The 21,260-nt window shown below is 39.6% G+C and overlaps 1 protein-coding gene across 1 annotated transcript in view; it reads left to right on the top strand.

Annotated features, from left to right (window-relative positions):
• The window catches only part of ZMAT1 (zinc finger matrin-type 1), an 86,215-nt gene that overhangs the window by 26,376 nt on the left and 38,579 nt on the right, over positions 1 to 21,260 (top strand). The window contains exon 2 of the mRNA XM_056125675.1: positions 5,035 to 5,589. Within this exon, the coding sequence (XP_055981650.1) occupies positions 5,035 to 5,589 (555 nt within the window). The remainder of the gene's footprint in view (positions 1 to 5,034; positions 5,590 to 21,260) is intronic.

Genomic DNA, 21,260 nt, shown 5'->3' with positions numbered 1-21,260 from the left:
TCTGTGGTGTGAGATGGTATCTCATTGTTGTTTTGACTGGCATCTCCCTGATGATTAGTGAAGTAGAGCATTTTTTTTCATGTGCCTTTGGCCATTTGTATTTATTTCCTGAGTAAGATTCTGTTCATTTCTTCTCCCCATTTTTTTTGGTGGGGTTGGAGGTTTTTTTCTTGTACAACTCTACTAGTGTACAAGGTGTGTTTTGGGGCTACTTCCCACTGTATACTCATGAATATCACTGCTTGGCAGTGTTTGGAGCATCATGAGGTTCTAAGGATTAAATCCAGGATCCACACATGCCTGATATGTCTCTGGCCCTTTACCTATATTGTTAAAAATTATATTAGTTTTATGCCTTTAACTTATGTTTTAATTAATTCTTCCATTTTCTTTTCTTAAGTGTACTGTGTTAAATGGTAGGAGAATTTTAATTTTCCCATATTACTCCAAACAAAACACATTTTTCACTAAAAGTAATAAAAAGGCAACCAGTATGCTGTTTTTTGCTCATAAAAATATATTCTCATCTGTTGATTTTTGACACCTAATGTCTCCACCTTACCCTACTTCCACGGGAACCATGGTCTTCTTCCTGGTTTGGGGGAGTTGGTAATTAAAACTTATTTTAGTCAATAAAGTTCCCTCTCTATGATCCAGTGATAAACCATTTAAATTATTAATTAATAACAAGAAGGAAAAGTTAATGTTGGTGTTTGCATTTTAATAGCACAATTAATATCATTGTTTTGGGAATACTTGAAAACTACTGGAAATATCTAGCACATAAGAGGATTTCATCATTCTTTTACTCTAAGTCATATTTACTCTCCTCTTTCCTGTGAAAGAAATTACTTTAGTATTAACTTGGTAGCATTACTGTCATAGAATGCAAAAGAAGGCATAGAAGGCATTACTGTCATAAGCAAAGGAGAAAAAAAGGAAAGTATGTTTAACATATTGTATGATTAAAATTTGGTTGCTTTTTGTTTCGTCTTTTTGTTTTTTGGGCCACACCCGGCATTGTTCAGGGGTTACTCCTGACTCTAAACAACCGCCCCTCTTGTTCTGGGGGTATCATATAAGATGCTAATGATTGAATCCAAATCAGTGGCCTACAAGGCAAGCACTCTACCCACTGTACTAGCTCTCTGGCCATTCGTTGCATTTTTGTACCATGGGAGCCATCTACTGGTGTTTGAGATTGGGGAAAAATGCTGCTTTCTTTTTCTTTTATACATTGTACTCTCCCCGCTTTTTACTATTCAATTGAACAGCAGAAAAAAAAATTTCCATCGGGTCGAAGAAGAAAGAAATAATTCCAAGATTAATTAAATATTTATTGACTACTATATTCCAATAACAAGAAAATGTCATTACCACAGAGGTTAAAACTTTCAAGTCTTACATTCTCGGGTACAAAACTTAGAGATTGAGTGAAAGACCCATTAAAAAATCGAGTTTTATATCTATTGGACTCCACGCAAAAAATTGTTTTAAAATCTCCATTCTATTTTAAAATAGCAATATAGTTGCTGAAGAGCTAGTACAGCAAATAGGGTACTTGCCTTGTATGCAACCAACCTAGGTTTGCTCCCTGGCATCTCAGATGGTTCCCATATTCCCAACAGGAGTGATTCCTGAGCTCAGAGCCAGGAGGAAGCTCTAGTTACTGTCAGATGTGGCCCAAAAGCAACAATAAAAAAGTTACATGAATATATACTATGGTGGGACCAACACCATATTTAGAATCCTGTTGGCCAAGAATTTTTTTGGGGGGATGTAACTCACATGCTTCTAATGTCTGCAACATGGGGGCAAACAAAAGAAAATGAAAAAGCTTCCCTTTTCAGAGAACTGTCCTCTGAGTTTTATTACTCAAAAATTTTGAATTTTAAGGAATAGCTGACTCCCGATGTTAAATATTTTGTCTGAAACCTGGCGTCATTTCTCTTCTGATGAAAATTCTGAGTGATTTTCTGAGAATCTGATTAAATGGTTGCTAAGCAAGTGAACTATGACTCATAATTGAGAAACAATTTTGAGGTATTTTTCCTCTTATTTTTAAAGGAATCAAATTACACATCTCCCCAATGTTTATCTTGTTCTGCTGGCTATTTCATGGAACATTTCTTGTGTGTGACATATCAAGTAATTTACTTAATGAGTAATAGTTACATTAACTTAGAAGGAGGGCAGAATAGAAGATTATAAAAACCACATAATGACTCAGATAATCTTAGGTAAATTACTTAATGACAAAAGTAGCATAAAGATTTGTTCTTGGCGTCCAACACAAGTATCTAAGTCTACTCTTCAACTTCATATTGCCAGTCAGTAAAGCACAGCAATGAGCGTAAAATCTTCAAATGTTTCTTTTTCAGAGACCTTTTTTTTTGTTTTTTGAGTCACACCTGGCGATGCTCAGGGGTCACTCCTGGCTCTGCACTCAGGAATCGTTCCTGGAGGTGCTCAGGGAATCAAATGGGATGCTGAGAATTGAACCTGGGTCGGCTGCGTGCAAGGCAAACGCCCTACCCGCTACAGCCCCTCAGGACCTTTTTTGAGATGAACTAATTATACCTTTCAAATGTTAACAATAAAGAAAACTCATAATTGTGAGGTTAATACTAAACATTTCTGTGATCCAAACTTAGGGACTTTAGGCCCTCACACGACTGGTTGATTCTTTATTTTTAATTTTTTTTTAATGAATCACCATGAGGTACAGTTACAGACTTACAAACTTTCGTGGTTATGTTTCAGTCATACAATGATCGAGTATCCATCCCTTCACCAGTGCCTATTCTCCACCACCAATGATCCCAGTATCCCTCCCACCACCCCTTGCTCCAGGACAATACTGCTGGAGCATGAGTCTCAAAATTAAAAGCCATATCTTAGCATGGCCTCGGGATATTAAGAAGAAAAGACACAATATAAATATAGAAAATATATAGGTTTATTCCAGAAAAGGGTGGAATTAAGTCCAAGCAGGGAAATGTTGCATTATCTTGATCTCAAGAGATCTATAAGGTTTCATTAATTAGGTGTCTGATGTGGGAAATATCCATTTGGGTAGAGAAAAGACATGTATAACATGACTTTATACATATTTATATACACATATTCAGTAACATTGCATCATGAAATAACGTAATCTTCACAGGAATCTGTAAGGTGATATAATATCAAAGTAAAATCAGATGGGGAGGTGGTGGAGAATAAAAGGAATGAGATTAATTCACGTGGGGAAAGACTGAAAGGTATATCCTTTGATTTATAACAAATATTGAGGAGTTATATATGGCAATGATATGGTAATGGGTTATAGGGATTGACATCAGAGGCAAGACCAGTAGAGCAGATGTTATGGTTCTAACAAGAGGATGAGAGTTTGAAGTAGGGCAAAGAAAGAGATTAGAAAGGAGTGATACCCAAGAGAAGCTTTTACATAGAGGCCAGGAAACAATCCACCAATAGGCAAATGCGTGGGATATGCCACATCATTGACAGTGAATAAACAATAAAACCCGGGTAAATATTAGAAAAAAATCTAGTGAAAGAAACAAGCACCCAAATGCCACTTAGAGTGCATATAAATACATATGAATTATATATAAATATATACATATATGTGTATATGTATATATAAATACATAAATACATATATATGAAATGGAACTATAGTTAATAATGCAAAGAGGTGTGTGTGAGATACTACAGGGGTTAAGGCACTTGCCTAGCACGCAGCAGACCCCGGATAGATCCTCAGCTCTCACCCATGGTCCCTGGAGCACAGAGCCACTAGTAAGCACTCACAACTGCAGGTATGGCCTCCAAACAAAAGAATAAAGTGTCATGGAGATGGTACAGGGGTGTCCCTGTTGGACCATAGCCTTCAGGATGCAGGTTGTAACTCTAGAGGCCCCTAGCACCTCCAGGTATGGCTCTTGGATCCCGAACACCAGCGATGTGTTTTGGATACTTTCACACTGAACCTTCAGGATCCCTAAGCAAATGCTTGAGAAACTCCCAGCCCCACAAAGTCAAGGAAATAACAAATATACATCAAGATACTGGTGTCTGTGTAAGGAAAATTGGGGAAAATTTCAAGTATTATAAATAAAGGCCCTCCCGTTGATCGTCGATTTGCTCGAGCGGGCCCAGTAACGTCTCCATTGGAGACTTTGTTGTTACTGTGTCTGGCATATCAGATACTCTCGGTAGCTTGCCGGGCTCTTCGAGAGGGGCGGAGGAATCGAACTCGGGTCGGCCATGTTGGCCGCCTGTAAGGCGAACGCCCTACCCGCTGTACTATCGCTCCAGCCCTGGGTTGGGTACAAGAGCTACACGATTTTATTGCAACTTAATGGGCTAACCCGTAGATAGCAATAGCTAAGGCACTCATGAGGAAACTATTACGATCAGGTTTTTTTCAAAAAAAAATTGGCCACAACTTGCAGTGCTCAGGGATCACTCCTGGAGGGGCTCAGGTGATCGTATAATATAGGGTGTGGAGACTGCAACCTGGGTCGATGCAAGGCAAGCACCCTATCCACTATACTATTGGTCTGGACCTGGACTCTGCTTTTGTTCTCTGTACTGGGATTATATAAAATGGTGCGGTGTGTTTGTGTGTGTGTATGTGTGTGTGTGTGTGTGTGCATTTTAGAGATTTTTTTGGAGGAGGTAGTATATCAGTTCCATTCATGATAGTTCTTTGTTTTGTTTTTTTGGGTCAAACCGGATTTTTTTGGGCTCTGCACTCCTGCACCCTGGAAGTTTTTAGGCTCTGCACTCTGCACTCCTGGCTCTGCACTCAAGGATCATTCCTGGCGGTGCTTGGGAGAGGCTTGCGAAACCATACGAGGTGCCCTGGATGGAATCCTGGTAGCCACCTTCAAAGCAAGAATCCTACCCACTTTGCTGTCTCTCCAGCCACCTCCTCCAGGTATTTTTTTAGAAGGAGGTCTCACAGAGCCCCAGGTGCTTTTCTATCCCGCGCCAAGAGCCTTAACCCCTGTACTTGTCTAGGCCAGTCTCGAACTCGTTGCCCTTCACTCTTGGCCAGTGCCGCACCCCCGCTGCTGGGAGGCGCCTGGTGGCAAGGACGGGGACTGTGGAAAGGGGCCCCCTGCAGCTCCAAACCATCCTCCCCGGTAGAGAGAAGGTGCGAGAAGAAGGCTCAAGCGGAATCAGGACTGGAGGGGCGCGGGGACGGGGCTGCTAGAGGGGCGGAGCCGAAGGCGCTTGAAGGGCAGAGGCGAAGGCCAAGTATAATAGTTCGCGAAGGCGGCGGCGCTGGGCACTGTCGCCCGGCCGGTGGCCGATCTTCCCCTCAGGAAGCTGCCGTCCCGGCCCCTTTTTCCTCCCCCTCCTCTTTCTCCTCCCCCTCCTCTTCTTCCTACACCGCCTGCGCAGCGGCGGCGGCGGTGATCGCGCCCGCCTCCCCCGCCACGTCCATCCCTGCCTGCTCGCCCGCCCGTGACTGTGGCGTCGGCGGCGGCGGCGGTGGCGGCTCCACTATGGCGGCGGCGGGGAGGGGGGAGAGTAGTTTTAAAGTAGACACCCGCCCTTGCCTCAGAGAAGGTGAGTTCCCGTCCCGGGGTGCGGGGGCGGCCCCATCTCCTTAGCTGCCTCGCTCTAAGCGGGTCCGAGACGGGCTAGGCGCGCTACGCCACCCGCCCACTCCCCCTACTGTGGCGCAGGAAAGGCCGAGCTCGCCCCGCCCCGCCCAGCCCCGCCCCGCCCCTCTTTATTGGCCCCGAGAGCGTGACCGGGACGGCCGCATAGTTGGGCTTCCCGACTCCTGTTCCCACCGAAAAGGAAGGGGAACCCTAGGAATACGAACTTCAGGTACTCACACGGCAAAGAGTTTGAAAGGAAAGAGCCATCACATAATCTTCCCGTCCGGATGCCACTAGTGCGCTCTACAAGAGGAAGGTGTGGTTTGGTAGAAGAGGTGAAGCCAGGTAGACGGGCCGTTTGAGCTAGACGCTCAGGGCAAGTGGAAGAGGGAAGTAATGGTTAAGAAGAGATGAACTAGGAATCCCCCCCCCACCCCCGCAAACAGGGAGGAAAACTCTGGTGAAAGTCAGCGTCCTGCAGGGTAGAAACTTGTCTTGGGATATTTGAGGAGAGATGACTAGGAATTTGGGGAGGTCACAGTGCTTATGTGAACTTTAGAGTAGGATCTGTGGGATGCCAGGATCATAGTGTCTGGTGAATGGGACTGTACAGTTGAGATATCGTGGCAGAAGCATATGTTTCAGGAAGCACTTGAGGAATTTTTCTTTGCGTGAAATTCCTTTTGAGGCAAGGTTTAGGGGCCCATTTTAAAGTTGGTTTTAGATTTTATTAAGTGTTGGCCTACCAAAACATAGGACGTCTAACATAATGATATATTTGATTATTTTAGTACTATAAGTGGTAGTTAATTCACACAAAATTATTTATACTTTCAGACAGCCTACTAATAGAAAACTATACATTTTGCCATTAAATGTATTTTAAAGCAGTTTTCAGATGCTTAATGTTGTTGAGACAGATTCCACTGTGGAAGATCTCAGTAAAGCATTTGTCATCATGAATTTTGAAATTTCTGGGTTTTCTGTGTTATACTTTTGTTGCTTATGTGTTTCTAAAGTAAAGATTATAAACCCCCAAGATAGCATGGGCTTTTTTCAGTTCCTTTCCTTAGGAGGATGCCCATTAAAATTACCCCATAAAGGGATTCATTCAAACAGTTTTGAGGGGGTGGTCCTAAGCACTGCTTTGAGATCCCAGGAACAACAAACACTCCCTGCCATATTCGGCCATTGTGGCTGGAACCAGCTCAGGGAGGGGGACTGGGAGTGCACATAAAGAAGACACCAGGCAGTACTACTCCAGCTCTGTTGAAGGAGGGGCTAGGAAGAGCTGGGGTGGGAAGAGTGGTGACAGGGATGGAACCAGTCCTTATGTTTGTGCTCCAGCCCCTATGCTGTCCCCCCATCTGTATTCAAACATTCTTAAATGCTAGATCTCAAATCTTGCACACCTTTCTCTTCAAAAAATGGCAAGCCAGTGTAAAACAAAAAAAATCTTACATATTTGAATAGGTATATTATCGAATGCCATTTTCCCAATGAATAATTTAAATATGTTGTAATATATATTAAAATTGTTAACTCTTACTAAAGGCAAACATTGGAAAACTTTAGTATCTTCATAAACCTGGATTTGTACAGTTGTTCTGGGGTGAAAATAAAGAAATCTCTTGTATTTTTGGTTTTAGATTTAATAGCAAATTTTCTGTCTTCAACAAGAGGGAGAAAACATTTTTAGTTAGTTAAAATCCCAATTCTGTTAGACTCTCATTACCTTTTGACTCTAGGTTTATACATAATATTGGAAAATGGCTTTTTGCCTGATTTTTTGACTAGTTTAGTTGAAGTATATTTCTGCATACACAATAATTAATGGTTTCAAGATTATACATCAATAAAGTTGCAGCATTAACCTATCTTTATTATTGCTAGCAGTAAAATGAGGAGAACCCCAGCATAGGAGTTTGATGTAGTTAACCTAGGTTCTGTTGCTAGAACCCAGATAATCTTCTAGAGTTTGTGTCTGTTTGTTACTTGATTATTTGGGTGGGGGGTTTGGTTTGGTTTGATTTGGGTTTGATTTGGGAGCTACACCCCACAGAGTCAGGCATTACTCCTAACTCTCGAATCAGGGATAGTGCCTCAGGTGTTCAGGGGACCATATGTGATTTGGGGATCAAACCAGGGTCACCCACCAGCAAGGCAAGTGCCTAAACCCCTGCATTAAACCCCTGTATCTTTTAAATTTTGACACTGAACAGATCTAAGCTTCCTGGATTTGGGTTCTGAAATAGAGTTATTGAACTAGCCAAAATCTGAAGATATTTTCACATCTAGAATATGAACCATGATTTTGTAATAATGCATTGAGACTTTTGAGGTTATTTCCATGGCTGTGTAGAAAGCCATAAGAAACAGTACCTCCATCCATGGAGCAATCTTCCTGGCCCGTGTATCTACTATCGTTGGGTGTCAGCCTCATGTTATGTTGTTTTATACTCCACAAATGAGTGCAGTCCTTCTATATCTGTCCCCCTCTTTCTGACTCATTTCACTTAGCATGAATACTCTCCATGTCTATCCATTAATAAGTAAATTTCATGACTTTATCTCTCCTAACAGATGCATAGTATTCCACTGTGTAGATATAAGGGGAGAAGGCAGCTGGAATAGAGAAGGAATCACTAAGAAAATGATGTCTGGAGGAAACAGTCGGGATGGGAGATGTGTGCTGAAAGTAGATAATAGACCAAGCATTATAAACTCTCACTATTTCAAACCATAATGCCCAAAAGTAGATAGAGAATATGGGTAATATTGTCTGCCATGGAGGCAGGGGGAGGGTGGCAAAAGGGGGGTATACCGGGGATATTGGTGGTGGGGAATGTGCACTGGTGGAGGGATGGGTGTTTGATCATTGTGTGATTGTAATCCAAACATGAAAGCTTGTAACTATCTGACAGTGATTCAATAACATTAAAAAAAAGAAATAGTACCTTGTAAGTCATAAGAAACATTGTCAATAGTCAAAACCAGACAGTAGTTGAGTAATGAAACATTGACCAATAGTTATAACCAGTTAGTAATTGAGTAATAAACTTAGCGTTAGCTTTGAGATAATTTCTTGAGGGTATGAAAACCAAAGATAATTTTACCTAAAAAGTTCTTTTAATCACTAATTGTTAACTCCAAGCAAAACCCTTTCACTTAAACAATAAATATTTCATACAGTAGAAAACACTCTAAGTTTTAATTTTGTATATTTATAAAAGTGACAAATGGTTCCAGATGCACAGTGTATAAGGAAAGAGAAAAATATGCTGCTTTCTGGATTTGTGTGCTATATTTTGCTTCTTTGCTTTTTAAGTCCTACTTTGAATTTACAGTTGCCATAAATGGTGGAAAACAATTGTCAAGATTCCAATTATTACAAGTCCACTCTTGATAGAACTATTAAAAGTGGCTTCATAAGCATTTGCTCATGATAGCTAACAATTCTGAGGATCTGTTAATAAGCAAATATCAGTGCAGATTAGAATCTCCCAAATAGGAAGATTAACAGTTGCCAAGTAGGGAAGATTAGAAGCCTCCTGAGATTATATATGGGAAATTGAGTAATCATTTTGAAAGCAAAACAACAAATGAAAGGAATGTCAGGTTAGTGATCCCTGAGCACAGAGCCAGGAGCAGTGAGCATCACCAAGTGTGGTTCAATCCCAGTCAGTCTCCCCCCAAAAGAGAAATATCCCATGAATATACATATGAGAAGACAGATATACACCCCAAATTCATGATTCAGAGAGTTTTGAAGTTTTGGGGGGCTACTTTAAGTTTTTTCAAAAATATTTGATGACTCAAAAATAAATTTTCACCCAGTATAATCATATGGTCCAGTATAAAAAGGCCCTCCCGTTGATCGTCGATTTGCTCGAGCGGGCCCAGTAACGTCTCCATTGGAGACTTTGTTGTTACTGTGTCTGGCATATCGAATACTCTCGGTAGCTTGCCGGGCTCTCCGAGAGGGGCGGAGGAATTGAACTCGGGTCGGCCATGTTGGCCGCTTGTAAGGCGAACGCCCTACCCGCTGCGCTATCGCTCCAGCAGTATAATCATAGGAAAAATCAAAACAAAAATAACGTCCATGTTAATTTACCTCTTCCTTTTGTGAAAAATAAATTATTAGGTGGATTACATTTTCGACTAAAGGATAATCTTGATTTTTATGTAGTTGATAAGTCTTTTGTTTTTATATTTTGGGCCAGGTCTGGTGTTGCCTAAGGCTTACTCTTGACTCTGTGCTCAGGGATCACTCCTGGTGAAGCCTCAGGGGACCATATGTGGTGAGGATTGAACCCATGTCTGTGTCATGAAAGACAAGCACCCAACCCTCTGTGCTATTCCTCTGGTCCATAGTTGATAGTCTTTTCACATAACAATGACCTAACAAGGCTTTCTTTGTTAGAGAAATCATTCTGCAATGTTTCAGATCCACCCTAAGAAGACCTAGTTAACAGTCTTTCCTTAAGAATCCCTAATTGAGTGGCCTGCAGTGAGAGGACAGAGGGTAGGGTGCTTGTCTTGTGCAAGGTCAACCTGGTTTGTCTACCTGGATTTGATACGTGGCATCCCATATGATCCCTCAAAACCTCCAGGATTGATCCCTGAGCACACAGTCAGGACTAAATCCTGTGCTCCACTGGTTGTGGCTCAAACAAACAAACAAACAAACAATAATTAACTGAACACTTATTAGTGTGTCAAGCACTATGCTTAGTGTTCAGTATATACAAAGGAAACTAAACTATATTAAATAATTCAGTTATAATGTATAATAAAAATTAGGAAATGAATAATTAGGAAAGTACAGTTTTAAATATGTCTAATCAGACTCCTGCATCATCAGGACTGTTACATTGTTCATTATGTACTCTATCTGTGGTGTCATATATACAGCAAACACATTATATTCTTTTTTTTTGCTTTTTGAGTCACACCTGGCGATGCTCAGGGGTTACTCTTGGCTCTGCACTTAGGAATTACTCCTGGCAGTGCTCAGGGGACCATGTGGGATGCTGAGAATTGAACCTGGGTTGGCCGTGTGAAAGGCAAACTCTCTACCGGCTGTGCTATTGCTCCAGCCCCACATTATATTTTTTATCAGTGGTTTTCAATCTTTTTACAACCGTAGACTTCTTTTTTTTAACAATATCATCGGGATTTTATTGGTTTTTTACTACATCTCAATCATTGTTTTACATGCTTGGTGTGAATTACATCACTGAATTAACACAACAACCCTCTGAGGTAGACACTTGATAGAAAGAAAAACAGAAGATGGAAGGATGCTCCAGGCCTTACATATATATATCACGATCACGACCACCCTGTTGTTCGTCGATTGCCTCGAGCAGGTGCCAGTAACGTCTTCTTCGTCCTAGCCCTGAGATTTTTTTTTTAAAGTGCCATATTCAAGGCTTTTTCAGGGTTAGGAGAATGAGACCCATCATTGTTACTGGTATTTGGCATATTGGGTATACCACGGGGAGTTTGCCAGACTCTGCCGTGTGGGCATGTTACATTTGGTAGCCTGCCAGTTTGACCGAATTAGGAATGAGATGATAAGATGTCGCGCGGCATATTTATATATATTTAAATTTATTTGTTGAATCACCGTGAGAACAGTAACAAAGCCTTTCAGTTCAAGTCTCGGTCGGTCATACAATGATCAAACACCTGTCCCTTCACCAGTGCACATTTTCCACCACCAGGAATCCCAGTATACCCCCCCTCCCACCCACCTCCTGCCTTTGTGTCAGATTTCCACTTTACTCTCTCTCTCTCTCTACGTTGATCACATTCAATATTACGACAAAAGACCCACCACTGTTATTTGGAATTTTCCCCAACATTCATACCTGCCACAAAGACATCATTAGAAAATTTGTTTTGTAATGTTGATTCTGAAGAGCATATGATGTTGTGTGGCCACAATAGCGGCCACGCGAATTTGGAATTCTAATATTTTAGAAATAAACCTAGAGGGATTACTGCCAGAAGCCCCTGGGTTCCGAGATTAGTATGTGTGCCTCTGGGTTCATGGTCGGTCAGAAGCCAGAAGAGGCATTTGAGGTTGGCAACCCGGAGCATTGTCATGGTGAGGATCAGGGCCCATTCCACCCCCCATCCCATGAAGCCCCACGTGCTTCGTCAATGCAGTCACACACCTGGCTGTTCATTAGGCTCTAAAAAATGCAGGACACAATGTCGCTGCCGCAGAGGGGGACAGGCGGAGGGAAAGACACCTTTCCCCTCCCAGGGTGGCATAGCACCATAGTTAAATACACAGTCCAGATGCATTTTGTACAACCATAGACTTCTAAGACAGAAATAAAAAGCATTGTTTATAAAAAGAAAATGTGTATCAATATTTATAATAACATTACTTCATATTCATGGTGTACCATGTATTAAGTGGTAACCTATTTACTCATTCACAGGCAGGAAATTTCAGCGGATTGACATGTGTCCACAGAGAGACAGTTAAAAACTAGTGTCCTAAATCAAATATAGGAAGAATAATAGCAAACTGAGAATTGATATTTAATTATCACCATTTAGCAGAGTTGGGATGTCTGGATAGAAGTTAATGGTCATGTGCCAGTATATGAAAATGTTCATTAAGGATGCCCCCTCATATTGTGATTTAGCTCTATTCTTTTCTACTCGAAAGTAATTGTTCACAACCATTTACACACTGACTAAGCTGTTGGAATTAATTGCAGAGTGGTTTTCAGAAGCAAAGTATTTGTCATGGGATCAAGCAAAATAATAAATTTACACAGTTATGACTCCTGGATTAGCTAGCCACAGACGCTTATGATTATGAAAGTTCATGACTTAAAGATAAAGTAGGGATAGGAGAGATAGTAAATGGGTTAAAGTTCTTGCCTTGCATGATGGGGGGATAGGGGGTGGGAGGGATACTGGGACCTGTGGTGGTGGAAAATGGGCACTGGTGGAGGGTTGGGTACTTGATCATTGTATAACTGAAACCCAAGCACAAAAATTTGTAAGTCTACAACTGTACCTCATGGTGTTTCACTAATAAAAATTAAAAAATAAAAAAATTAAAAAATTAAAAAAAAGATTTCCTGAGTACTTCGAGAGGTTACTTCTTAGCACAGAGGAAGGAGTAGTTATGGAACACTACTGGGTGTTGTACACACCCCAAATAACATAAGCATGATTATATTATTAGTGGATTTTATTAAATACACATTGATTACACTAAATATAAAACATGTATAATTAAGAATTATTTATTATTACATAAACTTAAGATATGTGGGGTTGGAAAAATTGTATAGCATGTAGGATGCTTGCTTTCATGCAGCAGACCTGGGTTTGATCCCTGGCATTTCGTAGAGTACACCAAGCACAGCCAGGACTGGTATCTGAGCACAAAACCAGAAGTAAGCCTTGAGCACAGTTGGGTGTAGCACTGACCCCTCAACTTAAGATATAGTCCTTATGTATTATTATATAGAAAGTGACTACTAAATATATAACTAGCACTCCCAATTAATTATTTTGTTTATTCTACTGCATTTAGCAAATGAAAAGATCCCTCAATATTGTTCAGTTATGGCAATTTTTGTAAAATAGCCAAAACTTACCAGACTAATAGGTCAGGTACTCTTTTGTTAACTTGAAAAAATAAAGATTATAGACAGCATTATAGTTCTATGTGTTCATAATATGAAACTCTGTAAGTCAACTGTTTTGCACGCCAAGGTTCAGTAAGAAAAGATGCTTTTGTTAGTTTTAGCGTTTATTTTTTAAAGTGCTTAAATACACGTAATATAAAATTTCTACTTTAAGTGAGTAATTGAAGTACATTCACAATTTTATACAATCATATGGAAATACTGTTAATGCTAGTATTAAAAACTCCTAGGTTTTAAAGTCAGGATAGTTCAGTCCATATTTGAGAACATGCTGTTGTGTTATTAAAATCTCACTCTAGGGGGCCCAGCCCATAGGACAGCAGGTAGGGGCATTTGCCTTGCATGAGACCGACCTGAGTTTGATCCCTGGTATTCCATAAGGTCCTCAAAGCACTACTACGAGTAATTCCTATATGAAGAGCCAGGAGTAACCACTGGGCATTAGAGTATGTCCCCAAACCAAAACTATTACTCCATGGGCCAAAGATATAGTACAGGGGTTAAGGGTTTCCCTTGCATGTGGATGGCTCCTGTTTGATCCTCACATGATCCCTCTTGAACCATGGTGAGTTATCCCTCAACACAGAGAACGTAGTACTCCTTGAGAACCTTTGGGTGTGGCCCCCAAACAAAAATAAACCACTGCCAAGTTGCAATAAATTGGATTTTGTTTTTGAGTAAAATCTTGCTATCTTATCCATATCTTCTTTCCAAGCATACGATGACATAAAAATGTCAAATATGTCAACTAATAAAGAAAAATGACTAGTGTAATGCTAGGCATATGAAAACAAAATGTCTAAGATCAATGAAGCGTTATTTACCTTCCTATATTCAAAGATTTTTTTTGTTACAAATGACTGACAGAGTCACTTCAAAGCATTTTGTATTTTGTATTTGATACTCAAAAGTGTAATTTTGTACTTGGTAGTAGAAATGATGTGTATTTACCCAAATAAATATTATGGAGATAATTTACTTTATGATTTGGACATAGACAAAGACAGAAAATTGAAGAATAGGAGAAAATATACTACACTCTGGATGAGAGGTATAGATACATAAAACTTCAAAATATTTTGGTTTGGTTTTAAGGCTACACCTGGAAATGCCCCAAGCCTGTTCTTAGCGCAGTATTCAGGGATCAATATGGTGCCTGAGATGAACCTGGTCCTTCCACATGCAAAGCAAGCACATAGTCCTTCAAGTTACCTCTATAGCCCTAAGTAATTTATTATGTTTCCTGCCAATTTTCATGGTTTAGAACAAGGTAGGATATTTGGTGTCTTCTATAATTCTCTATAATTGCTTCTGGTATGTTTTCCTGTCCATAATACTTTGTTTTCGAGTCCAGGAATGTAGTTCGGCTGCAGATACTTGCCTTGGATGTGATTGAAATACCTGTCACTGAAAATTAAAATGCATTTTCCATTGATGACTTTCAGATATGCATAGTCAAGTACAAAAGGAACTTCAGCAATAGAAACCTGAAAAGTCATGTTATATTCTAACAGCATAATGATGGTGATGCAGTTTCTATTATACTATTGTTTTTTACAAGTCTCAGTGATTTTGGAATTAAAAAATAATTCATATTTCAAGCTAACCAATGAAAAGACCTATGTTTTGTATTCTAATGAATTAAGGAAAAAGACGTGGAAAGGTGAAAATACACATCCCCAAATTTCTTCAGATATACAAATGTTTCCTAAAGTAAATAATACCACCTCTAAAGGCAAGGGTGACCCTGAAAGAATGCTTAAGTACAATAGTAGCTTTGGGGATGCTTTTGTGGGGATGCTTTATGGTTTTATTTCCTCTTGAAGGTAAATTTTCAGGGGCCACTGAGTGATATCTTTTCTGAAAAGGGATTTGTATTGTCCAAGTAAGTCTGGGAGCCTCTGTGTTATACCTTGGCGTTGGCCCCCATTTTTTTTTTACCAGAGTCACTTTCTAAGCCCTAATTACTTGCCAGAATATTGAATTTGGTTCCTAGCAAAGTACTAAGTAAATATAGGTTTCAAGTATACAGACTTACATGCCATATTATGCTTATCATCAACGATTTAATTTCTCTCCAACAGTTAAAAAATTATTTCTCTAGTAAATCCTGGGAAGACTTAGATTTGAATCTTTGCTTTGACGTTTACTAGCTGGGTGACTTTGGGGAAATTTTCTCATCTCTCAAACTTAGATATCACCTTTAAAAGTATAGAAATTACTTTATGTCAAATTTAGGAGAATTTGAAGAGAAATTGGCAGTGTAGAGTACCTCTGAATAATAATGGAGCCAATCAATATATGATTGTTCTCAGTAGAGATCCACCTTCCACAAATCTGCCTCCATCCAGTTCCAGAAATAAAAAGATCTTGAGTGACCAAAATGGTACAGTATAACAGTAGAATTTAAATGGGACAAATACAAGTGTGTTGAGGCCCCGAAGAATTTCTATTTCTCTGTGTTTAGAGGACAGAGTTTAACTAGCTCAGAATAAAATAGAAAATTGTATGTTAGTCAAAAGTTAGTATGAGGGGCTAGAGCGATAGCACAGTGGGTAGGGCATTTGCCTTGTACGCGGCCAACCTGAGTTAGATTCTCAGCATCCCATATGACCCCCCAAGAACCGCCAGGAATGATTCCTGAGTGCAGAACCAGGAGTAATGCCTGAGCATCGCCAGGTGTGACCCAAAAAACAAACAAAAAAGTTAGCATGAGTATGATGTGGACACCAAAAATGTGGAAAATTTTTAGGCTGTATTAAAAAAAGAAATATTCAAAATGAGATTGTTAATGTAGGTAACACTATTGGATTGTGCACTTAAATGGTTAAGAGAATCAAGCTTATGTTTTTACCATAGTAGTCAAGAAATGAAGTGATGGTATGTGATTTCGCTTAGGATGATTGTGTCTAGGTTACACTTTATGATAGCAGAGATTTAGGAAAAATAGTAAAACGTGCTGTATGATTGAATTTAGACTAATTTGCAAAGAGAAGCAAATAATAAAACTTTAATGGAAAAATTTCTGTTTCAGAGGATTATATGTGCTATGACTTCTAGAAATAGAACTGTGCTCTAGGAAAATGTTTTCAAAGGGTAAACATCACCATTGGACTACAATCACCATTAAGAAACTAAATTATATGTTCTTGGCTTTAATTCAAAACTACTGAATCAGAAGTCCTGGAGGATGTGTCTACTAATTTCCTGTAACTACTTTTCCAGGTGCTTTTTGTGTCCATTGAAGTTTGAGACCTCCTAATCTAGAAAGACCTTTCAGTTATGTGCATGCACACAGACACATAGATGTGCACATGCACATACAGACACACACATTACAGTTTCTCTACTTAAAAATATAGTAGTTTCCATGTTGATCCACTTGTATGCAAATTTCATGACTTCATCTTTTCGAATAGCTGCATAGTATTCCATTGTGTAGATGTACAAAAGTTTCTTTAACCAGTCATCTGTTTTGGACACTCAGGTTTTTTCCAGATTTTGGCTATTGTAAACAGTGCTGCAATGAACATCTGAATGCAGATGTCATTTCTACTATACTTTTATTTTGCTTTTTGGGTCATACCCAGCGATGCACAGGGGTTACTCCTGGATCTGCACTCAGGAATTCCTCCTGACAGTGCTCAGGGGACCATATGGGGTGCTGGGAATCGAACCCGGGTTGGCCACATGCAAGGCAAACGCTCTACCTGCTGTGCTATTACTCCAGCCCCTCTACTATACTTTTTTGCCTCTGAGTGCAGATGTCATATCTAGTATTCTTTTTTGCTTCTCCAGGATATATTCCCAGAAGTGGTATTGCTGGGTTAAATGGGAGCTCAATTTCTAATATTTTTATTATTGAATCACCATGGGCTACAGTTACAGACTTACAAACTTTCGTACTTGCGTTTCAGTCAGTCATCGAGTGCCATCCTTCTATCAGTGCCCATTCTCTGCCACCAATGATCCCAGTATCCCTCCCACCACCACCCCGCACCCCCCCACCACGCCTCTGAGGCAGGGAATTCCCTTTTGTTCTCTCTTTCCTTTTGGGTGTTGTAGTTTGCACTAGAGGTATTGAGTGGCCATTGTATTCGATCTATAGTCTACATTCGGCTCTCATCTCCCAACCCGAGCTGGTCCTCCAAATACCCTTTATTTGGTGTTCCCTTCTCTTTCTGAGCTGCCTTTCCCCCCATTATTTGAGGCTGGCTTCCAAGCCATGGAGTAAACTTCCTGGTCCTTATCTCTACTATTCTAGGGTGTCAGTCTCCCATTCTATAACTTTATGTACTAAAGATGAGTGCAATCTTTCTATGTCTCTCCCTCTTCCTCTGACTCATTTCACTTAACATGATACCTTCCATGTTTGTCCATTTATATGCAAGTTTCATGACTTCATCTTTTCTAACAGCTGTATAGTATTCTATTGTGTAGATGTGCCAAAGTTTCTTTAACCAGTCGTCTGTTCTTGGGCACTTGGGCTTTTTCCAGATTTTGGCTATTGTAAACAGTGCAGCAGTGAACATAAAAGTGCAGATGTCATTTCTACTATTTTGCCTCTCTGGGATATATTCCCAAAAGTGGGTCAAATGGGAACTCAATTCCTAATTTTTTGAGAATCGTCCATACTGTTTTCCAAAAGGGCTGAACCAGTCGGCATTCCCACCAGCAGTGGAGGAGAGTCCCTTTCTCCCCTCATCTGTGCCAACACCAGTTGCTTTTGTTCTTTTGGATGTGGGCCAGTCCCTATGGTGTGAGATGATACCTCATTGTTGTTTTGATCTGCATCTCTCTGATGTTTAGTGATGATGAGCATTTTTTCCTGTGCCTTTTGGCCACTCAGATATCTTCTTTGAGAAAGTTTGTGTTCATTTCATCGCCCCATTTTCTGATGGGGTTGGATGGTTTCTTCTTGTAAAGTTCAACCAGTGCCTTGTAGAGGGACAGGCATAGAAATATTGCACTCATCTGTGGAATATAAAGTAACAGAATGGGAGACTGACATCCAAGAATAGTAGAGATAAGTACCACGAGGTTTGCTACACGGCCTCACATGCTGGGGGAAAGGGTAGCTCAGATAGAGAAGGGAACACCAAGTAAAAGGTATTTCGAGGACCCACTCGAATGGGAGATGTATGCTGAAAGTAGACTATAGACTAAACATGATGGCCACTCAATACCTCTATTGCAAACCACAACACCCAAAAGGAGAGAGAGAAGGAAAGGGAATGCTCTGTCACAGAGGCGGGGTGGGGTGGGGGGCAATGGGGGTGTGGCTGGTGGGAGGGATACTGGGATAATTGGTAGTGGAGAATGGGCACTGGTGGAGGGATGGGTACTTGATCATTGTTTGACTGGAATGAAAGCACGAAAGTTTATAACTCTAACTGTACCTCATGGTGATTGACTAATAAAAAATGTATAAAAATTAAAAATATATATATAATTTCTTAGATTTGTGAAACCAAAGAAAGGTATATATAGCAGTGATTTATAAAGTGATTTATAAAGGTAAAATATAGCAGTGATTTTCAACCTTTCATATACAATTAAATCACCCAAAATTTTCTTTTAAAAAAGAAAAAAAGTTTGACTGAAATTGCCCTTAGACATTCAGGTTATTTGATCTGTGATGGACTTTGGGCAATAGCATATTTAAGAAATAGCTAAGGTAATATTAATATGCAATCCAGAAAGAATACCGTGATAGAAGGGAGAACTAGGATCACTAGATTGGTTAAGAAAATACTTTGAAATCTTGTTAAAGTATACTATTATTAGGCCTCAGTCCAGTCAATTTTTTATAGAACGATATATTGTCAAATCTTGCTTTTTTATTCCTTTCTTTAAAAAATCTTTTCACTTTACACTAAAACACTGTTAAATTTTTAGGTGCCATTCCTAGCTCTTAACCATGGGGGTTCTGTGTTCCTGACTGTGGAATCATGGAAAATTTGGTAACAATAAACATTGAATACACATCAGCCACAGATTAATTCAAAACAAATTGCTTAATAAATCTGAGGTATTTATAAGCAATGCTTACCTTTTCTTGGTTGAAGAGGGGTCTTGAATAGGAAAAGTTTGAGAATCCCTGAGATGTAATAATTGCCATTATATGTATAAGAAACTTACTTTGTTATCTAAGGCAGTGATTTTGCAACAAAGTTGACCATTAGAATTATTTATGGAAGGATTAGACCACTCATTTAAATATTTTATTATACATGTATGAATTTCAAAAGATGTGACAATGAATTTGATATAAAACAATGATTAACAATTATTTTAGGGACCAGGAAATAGCTCAAAAGACTGGATTGCATGGCTTGAAAAGTCTAAGATCTATTTCCAGTCCCTTATGGCCCTCTGAGCACCACCCTAGTGACTTCCAAGTGTTCCTGGGCTGAACACTGAACTGTTATGCCCACACAGCTTGGAAGAATATTTTCAGAAATGGTCTCCGGCTCCAAGCACTGCTGGGGAGACTTCCCTTTGGAAGAATGATTTTTACATGAGATTTGAAATTTTGAACGTAGATTTAATCATGTTTCAATTGACTTAAGAAAACATGTTATTTAAAGAAATGGTGAATCATTTTAAATATATTTAATGTGCGTCATCACTTCTCTTTTAATTTCAGATTTTTATATTTCAGCTGTTAATTCTCTGAAGTTTGAACATCAAAACATCATTATAAAGATGATTTGCAATTTATAAGTAATTGTAGGTGAATTTATTGATTGTAAGGTCAGAACTCCACTTACTGAAGTAGGAACGTTTGTTGCTCATATCAAGTCTGTTCATATCAAGTACTCTTTTTTTGCTTTTTGTATCACACGCAGCGATGCACAGGGGTTACTCCTGGCTCTTCACTTAGGAATTACTCCTGGCGGTGCTCGGGGGACCATATGGGTTGCTGGGAATCGAACCTGGGTCGTCCATGTGCAAGGCAAATGCCCTACCGTCTGTGCTATCACTCTAGCTCCTCAAGTACTCTTAAGTTCAGGTTTTAATACCTTCTCATTTAGCAATATATTAATTTTTCTTCTATGTACACTGGCCCTCTTCTGGCTTAAGCCTTATAACTTGTTTCCTGCGGCTGACTCCTAACTCATATTTCTATTTTAAGTCTCTGTTTCTCTCTCAATAAATGATTAGTTTCATATGTCACAATGAAGTCAATCATCATTTGACCCTATTCCAAGCTTTCAATTTTGTCCCTCACACTCTTGTTCTCCCATCTACTTACTTTTATTCTACATTTTTTACCTGAAATGTATGCATATTTTAAAAAATTATTTTATTTTTAAGTGAATCACCGTGAGCTCCACAGTTACAAAGTTGTTCACAATTGGGTTTCAGTCATACAATGTTCTGACATCTGTCTCTTCACCACGTACATTTCCCACCACCAATGCATCTTTTAAAAAATTTTTTAAAAACTTGTTTTCCTCTAGAAAGTTTTAGTGGTATTTTTTGCTTTAAGTCACACGCACAAGGTTCAACCAAGTGCAAAGCAAACGCAGTACCCACTGTAACTACTCTTTACCCTCCTCAAAAGATTTCCCTAAACTTTTTGTCAAGAAACACACTGTACTTTATGTCTAGTTACATTTGTGATATTTTGTGATTTCTGAACCATAGTTCTTCTTGTGTACCTCATATCTTCCTTTTTAAATTGCAAATTTCTCAAGGTTAGGGAATATTATTTTATCATTTCCAATGTGTGGGAAAGTTATATGGTTTTAATGGAAAATGTCAAGGTGATACAAAGTTTTATGTGTGGTTAGAGATAGTATAGTGTAAAAGAAGCTTACTTTGTACCCGGCCCATCTGAGTCCAATCACAAGCACTGCATATGGTACCCAAGCCGTCCAGGAGTGATCCCTGAGCACAGATCCAGGAGGAAACCCTGAGAATCTTTGATATGTGGCCC

The sequence above is a fragment of the Sorex fumeus genome, unplaced genomic scaffold, assembly GCF_029834395.1.
Source record: "Sorex fumeus unplaced genomic scaffold, SorFum_2.1 ptg000058l, whole genome shotgun sequence".
Taxonomy (NCBI): domain Eukaryota; kingdom Metazoa; phylum Chordata; class Mammalia; order Eulipotyphla; family Soricidae; genus Sorex; species Sorex fumeus.
This window is presented reverse-complemented; position numbering and strand designations above follow the sequence as displayed.